Source organism: Frieseomelitta varia, unplaced genomic scaffold, assembly GCF_011392965.1.
Source record: "Frieseomelitta varia isolate USP_RPSP 00005682 unplaced genomic scaffold, Fvar_1.2 scaffold_478, whole genome shotgun sequence".
Lineage (NCBI taxonomy): Eukaryota > Metazoa > Arthropoda > Insecta > Hymenoptera > Apidae > Frieseomelitta > Frieseomelitta varia.
Genome location: NW_025110232.1, coordinates 192869 through 205245, shown reverse-complemented (window position 1 = coordinate 205245; position 12377 = coordinate 192869). Strand labels below are relative to the sequence as shown.

Genomic DNA, 12377 nt, shown 5'->3' with positions numbered 1-12377 from the left:
GACCTCGTCAGTGATAAATTATGGAAAACTGAATTATAGCATCGCTTCTAATACACATATGAAAAGAGACTATAGAAAAGTATTTTTCTATAAATTGACAAAATTAAAAAATGAAACCAGATATGTATAACAGCAGTTAGTTTGCACATGTAAGAGGCTGGAGAAAAAGCAGAAGAGGAAATGAGTCATCACGTAAGAAAAAAAAGAGTGAGATAAAATAGAAAACAATTAAAAAAGAAAAAAAGACAGAAGAAAGAAAAAAAGACAGAAGAACAAATTTCAGTCGTGATTGAAAGAAACATTAAACTTAACTAAACGTTTACGAAGAATAAATATATAAGCTTGGCTTCAAGTATAGCTTCAAAGTTGTATCTGGAGTACATAACAGTCATCTATATATATATTAAGTCCCAATGTATCTCTAATCACTTGCATTCATACTTTGCACATGAATTGGTCTAGTTGTGAAGCAATAGCGAGGAAGAAGCTGCAAGTTTGATGTGGAAAACAACTGAAAGATGAAACAAACATAAATTACGTATCGATTAATTTAAGAAATAAATTAAAGTGAATTTATTAAATAGTTTGATACTCAAATTCATTTTTTTGATTTGTGGGCGACGGAGGATGTCAAATGAAATAAGCTTGAACTTGGCTTCGATGATCTTGGTTCGATCTCCAAGGACATCTGATATAAAGTATCGTCGTCGATCTGCAACGACGGATCCAACAGATAATTGATAATCTTCGCTATCGGTTCGATATTGTATGAACCTTGTTGTAATTGACCTATTTCTTGGATCACGTGGGCAATCTGGAAATAAATTGAAATTTCAACAAGTGAGTTGTCAAGTTGAATTCAAAGGGTTAGGCTACCTCAAGCTGTCTAAAGCTTGAAAATCTTCGCTGGAGTGCGAATTTATTTGAATTTACACGAATAATAATTTTATGTAACAAATATAATAATATTATAATAAATATGAAAGTTTGAAACTACTTTTGTAACATTGTGACATAAAAGAAATTGAAATATAGAACTAAAAATTATGCACTTTAAAAAAATTGGAATTGTTCATTTAGAAATTACCTGAAAAGAAATTGGCAAACTTTACATATTACCATGATGCTCAAAATCATCAATTCATAATTTTTTGTAACTTCATAAATTTACAATAGTACACTTTCGTAACAACACTATAAATTTAAACTAGTAGTACCATAAATTTTTCATGTTGAATTTCTTTGAAATAAATATCATATTTTAGTTGTTGATAGTTTCAGTATTAAGAAATTGGCTCAAATTACAAATTCATTCGTTTCTAATTTATTGAATCGTAATATTTCACATTAATCCTTACAACAACGAAGTAATGAATATCTTTAGTTTTAACATAATGTATCCCAAAAAAGAAATTATGTACCATTCTCATTTTGGAAAAGTTTAAAAGGCCATCTTCGGTCATAGTTCGAGTACCTTCTTCGATGAAAGAAAGGTCGGACAGGTACATTCCTATATAAGGGATGCAAGGTGAATCGCATCGACGCAATGCCTCCTTCAAATTTTTGAAGCGTCCATCCGACGACACAATATCCTGCAGTTCTTCCATCATTTGTGTCGTCTATGAGTGAAATAAATAAATAATTCGTTGTTATATTTATTTATTTTCTATTAACCATCGGAGTATCATCTGATATCTTCCGCGAAACTTCGTGATCGACTCATACGCATATTTCTTTTACTGTTTTGTCACTTACACGTATGTTTTTGTGTATAATAATTAATATTTCTAGCTGTGAATTTTTTTCAAAGAAATATGAATAAAAGCACGAGTGAATTAAATCGATCCAATTGTTCTCCGAGGGTTCACACTACTCTGGATGTTCGTATTAATTTTATTTACCGCTTCTGGAACTTTATTCCAAGTCCTCTTTAATCTGAAAATACTGCTGCTCGAAAGAGCTGCACAAATTTGTAGTACACCATTGTAATTGCGTAAAGTTCTGTTGCAATCTGCGATTGCAACCCATTTTTCGATCACTGCAACTCTCCCTGACACACTTCTACGCCTAACAACCTCGGAAGCAATCAATTTTGACATTTCGTTGAACCTCTTTGTTAGTAGGCAAATGTTGGGAGCGCGTGAAGACTTGTCAGCTTTTGTCCATGCCTGTCCAAGAAATTCTCTACGCAGAAATATATGTACGAGCAGATTAAACATTATAGAGACGTCAGCACTTGTACATCATTGAATACTAGTGAATCAAATCTTCTTTACTTTGATTCATTCATTTTAACTTTTCTTAATTCATTAAATTTACTTTTGGCTTCCTAAATTAATTAAATCCATCTTTTCAATTTTATCGAACACGAATTTAATTCATTATAACTTTATATATTGAACCATATTACTTTAAGTTAAATTCCAGTACAATAATTTCAGTAACGTTTAGTTAAATTTATTTTTAAAGTAAAATTTTTAATTTTATTTATATTACTAATTATAGTAAATAATTAATTTTATTATAGTAAAACTTATTTTTAATAATAATATTAATATTATTATAGTAAAATTTATTTTTCAGCGGCATTTTAAAAGAACGGAGATTCATATAATCTAAAATCCATGTAATAATTAATCTGCCTTGTTTTTCCAAAACACGTCTGTGCAATTTCACAATGAATTAACATCAATTTTTGCTAACTTACTTGCTCGCGAGGGCCATAAAAATCTTGTGATCCAGATACGTCATTTGCTCTGCGACTTCAACTGACGCGAACGTCTCGACACTCTGCTTAATTTTCACCTGAAATCGTGCGACAACCTTTCTCAGAATAATAAAATTCCTCAACTAATATTACCGGAAACAGCGTAGAAGAAGAATTACAGCGTCCAATTGTACTATCTGTTGCTTCTTTGATATTTATTCTGTGTATACGTACAGTAGGAGGAGCCAACAGTTTCCTAAGTTCTTCTTTGTTATTCTCCGGTTGTTCCTTCGTTATCAATCGAAGAAGTTGGATCGCGACTTTGTGCTCAGCCGGCAGAAGATTAGGCCAGTGAATGATGTCGTCGAGGAACTTGATCGTCAGATTTTTCAACCTATTATCAGACTGGAAATCTTGAGGGTGTTTCGAGATCCAATGTCTCAAAATTTTCAACACTCTCGTCATGATTGCGGTTGACATAACCGACTCGTTCCGTCTGTTTTTGTCGCGACAAGAACCGCTGCGATTATCTTGATCACTGCCCTCGTCTGGCGGGTTGCTCGACGCAGATGTTGCAATTGCAAATGCAGTTGCAGCTGTCGATGTACCGCTCCTAAATATATACAACGAAACGTTAGTCCTTTCTCCGTTGAATTCGTTCTTGTGCAATGTCGTTCGTGTTATACTCATTTATGTCATGACTATTCTTGCAAATAGTACGAAGAGTTTTGGTTGTCATACACAATTTGTGATACAACATCAGCCATAATTTTTGGCTACACTTTTACTACTCTCCATATAGTGGGATGGAAGAAAATTTATGTAGTTCTATTAAGAAAACTCAAATTAAACTTGAGCTTACTAGAATCTAGAAAATAAAACATTTTCTAAATTTTACATTGGCATCATAAATTGTGTACTTTAAACAGATAAATTTAGGAAATTTTTTGAAGTTAAAAAATTTTTTTCTATTATATCATTCGAAATCCTTAAAATATAGATAATTATGTTTATATGCTAATTATTATTATATAATAATTATATAGGTTTCAAATATTTTTTATAATTTGAAACCATCGTGTATATTCAAGAAATATTCTTATTTTACTCTTTTTAGTTTCACAAGTTTATTTTTTGAAACCTCTAATTGAAACTATAAAAATGTACACAAAATATTGAAATGTTAAAATGTGAAAATGTTATAAAGTATTAAAATATTTATTGTCTTTTAGCTTCTTTCATTCATTTGTACTTTTATCTCGTATTGAAATTGTAAATCTATATGAAAAATAAAATACCATTGAAAAAAAAATGTATTTACTTAGATTGTTTAAAATGACCGTTGTTTTATATAACGTTTTCAAAAATATCAATTTTAAATGCATTAATCATACTTGAATCAAAGTAATTTTAGATTATACAGGAATAAGTGATCGACAGAAGATTATTCTAGACGAGAAAATAAATTAAAAATGAAGTATATAAATTTTTAATGAAACGCTTCGTTCTCGAAGAAAACAAATTAAAATATTTTTAATTTATATTCTTAAAAAACGAAACCTTTGACGGAAAGATTTCTGTCTGCAATTAATTTTTTGCACTTGGAATATTCCAGTTAATTTACAAAATTTAAATGTACATAGAATCTTCAAACTCGATTTTTCAGGAAACAAAGACTCAAATGAAAAAACGTTCTTCTTCCTCTCCTTATTTTTGCTCCTTCTTGATTGTATCATGAAAATTTGAATACCCTGTATAAAATCTCACCAAGCTGCAATATATATAGTAAAATTAGGTTCAAGCTTCTCATGCATTCAAAATTTCGTTCATTATTGAGACTAACAGAGGTTTGTCAAAAAAAATTGAGCAAAAATGAAATAGAACTTTATAATATCTTACAATTATATTACAAGTTATTAAAGTTTCAATTATTTATAGATTTTACATTGATTTGCGTAAGAATTGAATAAAAGAATTATATACTTCGTGCGCGATGTTTTTGATAATCATTTGGAAGGAACGTAATACAAATTTCAAAATTTCACAATGTGTTTTATGTGTACGCAGGCAATTAAACGAAAGTATACAAGTGAGTTTCGCCATGCACCACGTAGGATGGAAAATAGCAATGTTTCAGAAGCGCAAAGTGACGACACTTACCAGATAAGTACAAATCCAACACTACAAATAACAACATATGAAATACAGTTGCGTTAAAACAATTAACAGCATTATTTTGGGTTGAAAAATTAATCTTATGAGAAGGGATGTTTGTATATTCTAAATAACAGAGAAATACACACGAAATAAGAATCTTGACAGATGAAATGATTTACATCGCCATTTGGGGTTGACGTATTATTCGAAAAGAATTAAGAAAAAAATACATTCTGTCCAGTAGAAGAATCGTATAAATTGTATAAAGTGTACGAGACGTATTTTATAGGAAGAATGTATATAGGTATTTTATCACTGAAAAATAGAATTGTCTAATTACATCAACTTAAATCTATTCGTTGTATGATCTCGTTTCTTAAAGACAAATAATATGTTGTGATATAAGTGAAAAGCATCATTGAATCTAATAACTATAGATTTCATTCATAAATCTATAGCTAATATTGAATCTTGTTACAGTTAACATTAAAAAAAAAAAGCTCACTACAGAAACATTTTGCATAATAGATAGTTGCAACAGCTTTTTAAGAACTCTAATATTTATTTGTCTGTACCAAGAAATATTCGTTGAATTTGGTATGGATAGGATTGTTATATCTGTGTTGAGCAAGTATACAGAATAAATGGTAGAACGAACCAGTACTATATAAAGATATAGTTAAAAATATACCGTTTCTTGAAGAAACAATTATGCAAGACAATGCACTGTGATTATGATAGAATTGACCAGGGAATAATTCTATAATGAAAATAAAGAAAATTAGCTAGAAGATCATAGTGTAGATATTAGTAAGTCATAAATTCATGAATTTCTCGTTATTAGGAACAAAAATAATTATACAATTAATTCATTACGTTCATTCTTCGTACATTTTAATATTAATTGTTAGTAAAAACAATTTTGTACAAATTCTGCAATTCAGTTATACTCTTCACCATACGCAGGAATAAAAGAAACTACATTAAATTAAAATAAGAAAGACATACTACGTTTGTTAATTGTAAAAAGACTGCTTCATAATAAAGAGAGATGCTTCATAATAAAAAAATGAACTTTCCAATTGTTACATATGCTCTCACAAGTGACAAAGAAGAGTATTGATTGAACGAGGATAGAAGAATATGAATATGTTTGTCTACAAAGATAAGAAATATCAGGAAGATTTTCACAGGCTGAAGGAAACACGTAAGAATACCAAGACAGAACACTCATGCGTAAGAAAGTGGAAGATATTTTTATTACAATCGAACATTCAGTAGCGATGCCGTGAAACGAAATAAAAACTAATTTTCTTTTTCCTTTTCCTCTTTTGTCTTAAAGTACAAAATCAGTATTCTTAGTCAAGGCGACACGCGTGTCGATAAGGAGATTCATCGTTAATACTGCGGTTTTACTCTCCCTCTAATTGTACATGCTACCGTTTCCTTCGAACGAATAGTTGACAGATCATTATAATTAATAAGTATGTTTCCATCAAACACGAGGAAATATCATACAATCTTCAGGAAAAATCTCACTTGCACACTTTTCTTTTTATAATGTGTACAACAACATGTGGATGTTGGATACTTAAACACGTCAGGAATACTCGAACGAACCTTCGATAACTTTGGTGAGAACTGGTGATCACAATATCAGCTTTGCTGGGAATCTGCTCGTGCTGGAAAGACGATTGGTTCTCTTGAATGAGTCGCCAACTCTTCCAGTAATTCTGCGAAAGGGTATTTCATTTACATTTTAATTAGTATATTTTAGTATATTAGTTATATTTTTAATATATTGTCCGATATATTAAATATTTATTGAACTCAATGAAAGCATTTATTACGTTTTCGTATATATATGTAACTTGTTCTATTCTTTTGTAATCTCGAAAATAATATAGTAATTAGTACTATAATGATATAATATATTATGTTAGTTAGTTTAATATATTATAATTAGTACTATAATAATATAATATACAGTACTATAATAAAATAATATATAGTAGATAGTATATATATAATTTATTTTAATTTATTATTTTTTTAAAAACCATATCCCGACATACTCTAGTTATCGTAGAAATCGTGCTACTTGCAGTAGCAACAGGAACAGACTCAGTGGACGCTCTATGTTCGTGTCTTTGTTGATTCTCTTGATTTTGTTGAAGAGGTTGCTCAAACGAACTGTCAGTTTCAGGTATTTTTGCAGGTCGTTTCTCTGTCTCTTTTTTGCCTGCTTTGCTATCAGTGGATTTTGGCTCTGAGATTGTAAGAGTTTCTGCGGATATTTTCTCTTCTGCTGTCACGTTTCCTCCCAATACGTCCAAAGATCTGAACAGATACATTTGTATCTAGTTACAAAAGACGAAAGTTCAAATCATAAAAACGTCTCTTCTCCCCAAAACAGATTCCCATCATTGCTCGCTTTTTGCAACAAAAATTAAAAATACCTTCGTGTCGACTCTTTCAAATAAAACATTTAAGTAAAGAAATGTGGGAATATAAATCATAATAATGAATCGCTGAGACCACGCTGAATCGTAAATCAAGAAAATCTGATTTATGGGTTTCGAAAATGCAGAAACTTAAGTATTCACCGCTACGGTTACTAAAAAATACAGGGATTAAAATACAGACTCTTTTACTATACTATACTTTACTATACAGACTCTTTTACTAAACGAATGTGACAAATTAGCAGATTAACAGGTTAAAAAGTAACGAAACTTACACCAGAGAACCAGCAGGCGTCTCGGCTAGTTCAGCCTCGTAAAGCGCTTTCTTTAAAGTTTCTATCACAGTGACACTGTCGATGAACAGTCGATGCGTTGTCAAAAACGTATTGAGGTAATCGATACTGAGAAATCTCGGGTCCATCAGACGTTGAAGCAGACGTTCAGGGGTGGCTGATCGAACTTGCGGGATCCTGCAGGAATTCAAGGTCCTGCTGAATTTGATGTCCACGTCGTCGTTGAATAATTTCGGATCGTTTTCGTATTCTTCTGACATCGTGACGGAACTAACGTCCGACCGCAAGCCTTCAAGTAAATCGTTCGAGCGAACGTTATCCATACAGCCGCTGATATCGCTTATCCAGGCAGTTTTCTCCTGTGTTATGTCAATCGAGATTTTCATGAATCTTTCTTTTCTTCATCAATGTAAAATATCATTAATCTTATTTCCATCAATTTTCATTTCTCGTAGGAAAACATGAAACATCGTTAACCGCTCAAGAACAAGTTATAATTCTCTTTCCGTATGTGAAATTCCGAATTTTGGAATTGTTGGTATTATAAAATTCCGCTAAAAAGTTCAATTTTCTTTTTTCTTAGAATCAGCAGCTTCTTCACACAGAACTTTGCGCGTATTTACCAAATTTCAAATACTTGAAACAAAAAAGAATTGTTTCGGACATTTTGTGTGTAATTTTCCAAAATATTGACAATTTATTTGGAATATATAAATATATAAATGAAAAGTAAGTACGATAAAACGAATAAAATGTATATTCTGATTATTATTACTATTATTGATGTATCTGTAGATTTTGTATTTATGTGTAACTTTAACTAACAACGAAATTAATGTCCCAAACAAAATGTCCCAAATCCTTCCTTTAAATTTATTTTAAATAGCTGACAATTAAATCACTGCTCGCAAACTACTCAAATCCTTGATTTAAATGCTTGAAATTTAGAAAAGAAAATAATAAACGTACAATTGTAAATTAAAAAGGATCTCGTGTCAACGATAATAAAATTTAGTATGTATAATTTTTCGATCCTTTCTGAGTATTTTAAAAATATTTTTAAGAGATTTATGCCACTTGTACGACTGCCCTGATAATAATAGTAGCACGTGGCTATTTCGCAATTTCGGCGGTATTCGACGAATATACAAACCCATCGATTCTGAAACACAAAGGGGCGCACATGCGCCACTTACCACACGAATTTTCACACGTGAAAGCTTCGGGGCAATACTCGTGTGCAGCAGATTCAACTAAGACTTTACCGACTGCAGTGAAACATTTCCCATCGATTTGCTATCGGAATAAGATAGAAGCGAAACAATGAAAATATCGATGCTGTTGATGAAGAAAACTGTAAATTTCTGCTCGTATTATCAGTGGCTGAAAAATAGAAAGCTCAGAAGCTAATCAAACTGCGAATTGTCATATGTTTCGAAATCTTTCAAAATGTGGAATATATGGAAAGTTTCTCTCAACCTTCTGAAGGTTGTTCACCCTCTTGGAAATTAAATACGCAAAGAGATTGAATAATATCGCTCACCCTGTCTGACAAATCCTTGATTGATATCGAGTGAAACATCACAGTCTTCTACGATCATTCGTTTCACGGTCAAATTTTCCGTTTCATCGACCTGAAATAATGTGAATGCATTGGTATAGTTAAAGTTGGTTAATTATCAGAAGACCAACGAAGCGGAACAGTAATTAATAATTAATCAATCAACGAAACGGAGCATGTTGCTTTTGATTGATCAATCAACGATTGTAATTAACAACACGATTAATACCTCGTCGTGCATTTGTCTCGACAAACGACAAAGTTGTTGCCTCGCGTTTTCTAAACTTTTCCGTTCAACATGATCGCGAGGAGTGTGTGTCAATAATTCATGCAGCGTAATAATATATCTTGAAACCTGAAAAATACACGCAGAAAATTATTGCCCTCATTGTTTGCTCCTATATTCAATAGAATCTACAATAAAAATGTACGGTGCTTGAATAAAATAATAAAACAATAATTCATTGGAAATAAAGAAGAGCATAATGCAATATCTTTAAAAGTGACGTAAAAGGAATGAACAAGACCGCGAAAATAATTTGAAAATTTCTCAAGTTTGCATCTTGCAATTAAAGCTAATTCATTATTGCTAAATCTTTCTTAGACATTTATGTACGTTTTCAATAAACAATATTAGAGTTTGATTGATTCACCATTACATTTTTTAAAATATAATATATATATCTCGCATACCATTATATTTTTAAAAATGTTGACTTAAATATCGCTTTGACTGAAATTGAATTTATACTCCTAAGTTCGTTCATCAGAGTATTTTAAATCTATGATAACTATTCTCATAAAATTTTGCTCCGACCTTTAAGACACTCACGTATGTTATATACCCATTGCTTTATACTCAAAAATTCGCCAAACAAACGAATTATATCAAGTTGAAACGAATGTGATGTAACATACCTGATACATAGGATACGTTAAAAAGGTCTCCACTGAATGACCTTCGCTGTATCTCAATCCAATAAACAATACAGCGAACACAGATGATGATTGCTTGCATTCAATCAGCACTTGAAGATTGTAATGATGATTTCTGTCGTGTTCTTGATAAATTGATAACATTGGTAGTAACACGTCGAACAAATCGCCTAAAATTATCAAGCATTTCGTCAAGACTCGTGTATTTTGTGCATGTGTTACTAGACTGCGGATTTTTAAGCGTTTACGGAAAATTTAGAAGTAATAATTGATACAAAATAAAATTGCAAAGAATAAAATATTTGAAACATAGTGCTTTCTATAATATTTGATTCATATTTAATTTAGTATTAATATTTAGTATTAATTTATATATTTCATTACAATAATATCTAATACACGATATTATCACAAATTTGCATAAATATCCGCAGTCTAATTATTCTAACGAATTTAAATACTAAACAACTACAATATTTTCGTCATTATATTCGTTCTCGCTGGATATTCAAAATTTAATGAAACGGCGAAAAATAATAATATTAATTGAATTTACCAATATAATCGTGACACAACGTCACATAATACATTCGTAAAAAGTTTCTGTAAGTATTCCAATACTTTCGTGAACAACTATATCTTTCACACTTCTATTCACAGTGTTCTGAAGCGAAACGCGAAAAGAATTAATGGGCAAATCTTGCCTGAATGCAACAACGATGGAATTGTTGAATAAAAATAAAAAAGACATACCTAAAACTAAAGTGGGCCAGTTCTCCATACGAGAAGTGAGACCCTTCAGGAAGATCTGATAAAGAAACAACACTGTCTCGATATTCAAAAATACACTGTTCGCATCCTTGTGGTTAGGGGGTTTCTTTGAGTTAGCAGCCATCTTAAAAGCCCTCAAGAAACAGCTTACTAATATCTCCATCTCTTTTGTATATTCTTTCTCGGCTTCCATAGTTTGAAACGCTAACCTGAAATGAAAAAAATTCATACTATCTTCTTCTTTTCACCTACGTGGTGGAGAATGTGTTAGAGAGGTATAAGATGAATATACGACGTTGCTGAACCTGAATATTACCAACAAGGTAAATTTTAGAGTGCCCCTGAGAGGATGAATTTGGCAAGAATTTCGTACTGTTTATAATAAGCTCTGTTCGTCTTTTATGTCAATCGTGGCAAATCCGGGGGAAAACATGATCAGATCGAAATTTAAATGAAATATTTGGCGAAGAGTGAGTACATAATAATGTTTTCTCGACTACTCTATCATAATGTTTCAAATGTCGTGAACGAAATTCTTCCAAGCTCTTAATAAAATGTTTCAACGTTGAAAGTAATGTTAATTAAATTTTGATTCGCCAGATCCGATATGTTTCGTTCATTGTATTATAATTATTGAGATTAATATTTTCAGTTGATCATCATTCGTTAAACACTATATTTTCTTTATATAATCAGTTGCGAACATTTTCATACGTCTGTCGAATTTCATACATTTAAAACAGAAAAAAGCTTAGATATTTTATGGATATTTATCAATTTGTTATTTATAATTAAATAACTATTAAAATACTATAACTGTAAAATATAGTGTCTCTTACACACAATCTTATCGAAATCTATACGGTACGTACAATAAAGAATAAAATTTATTTCGATTGTAATTTTTGATTATAATAAGAAGGAATTGTGCAGCAGATCTCGTGATCTGTGTTTCGCTGTTTTTTCAGTAAACAATTATATGAACAATTGTACAAACATCATCAGTCCCTCAAAATATCTCTAACCAAAACATAAATTGGTATCTATAAACTTTTCTTTTCTTTAAACAGTTGAATATATGAATTTTTTTTACTTTTCGCTCTGCTTTCGCTCTTTGCACTTTAAAATTTCTTACATGCTTGAAAATTGGCAATCTAGTCATAATGATCCACTATTCTTGAGTTTATAGAGTTATTATTTTAATTGATTGATCGCACTTGACGTTACGAGCGAAAATTTGAATAAAGAGAAAGCAATTTCTACCTGTTCCGGCTACGTATAGAGCGAGAGCTTTTAATGTACTGCTCGACGATTTGTTTCCAACGCCTGCGGCACAACCAACCTCTCAAGAATCTTTGGACGTCTTTGATTTTTCGCATCTCGATCGAGTCCTCGGTAATATCTCGTAGTCCAAATGACGTAACTACCGAATCGTGTCCACCGGAACTTGAATAGTTAATAAAATGCATAGAGTTAAATTATGTTCC

General features: G+C 31.2%; 1 protein-coding gene across 1 annotated transcript; it reads right to left on the bottom strand.

Annotated features, from left to right (window-relative positions):
* Positions 1-257: 257 nt before the first annotated feature.
* LOC122532852 (ras-specific guanine nucleotide-releasing factor 1-like) lies at positions 258-12359 on the bottom strand. The gene is made up of 15 exons (XM_043661975.1): positions 12154-12359; positions 10873-11099; positions 10102-10289; positions 9413-9538; positions 9166-9256; positions 8776-8890; positions 7605-8021; positions 6940-7204; positions 6485-6597; positions 4868-4888; positions 2942-3320; positions 2708-2805; positions 1902-2184; positions 1422-1619; positions 258-814 (listed from the first exon to the last, which is right to left on the bottom strand). The coding sequence occupies exons 1-15, from the start codon at positions 12357-12359 to the stop codon at positions 599-601; spliced, it is 2943 nt and encodes a 980-aa protein (XP_043517910.1). The 3' UTR covers positions 258-598.
* Positions 12360-12377: the final 18 nt, after the last annotated feature.

Excerpts from the sequence above, each read along its gene's own strand:
- LOC122532852 (XM_043661975.1), bottom strand. The coding sequence starts at position 12,359 with ATGCATTTTATTAACTATTCAAGTTCCGGTGGACACGATTCGGTAGTT. Across the intron at positions 8,891-9,165 it reads TCAAGGATTTGTCAGACAGG|TCGGTAAAGTCTTAGTTGAA; the intron begins GTGAGCGATATT and ends GTTTCACTGCAG. Across the intron at positions 8,022-8,775 it reads TTGTGTTTCAGAATCGATGG|AAAAGAAAGATTCATGAAAA; the intron begins GTTTGTATATTC and ends ACATTGATGAAG.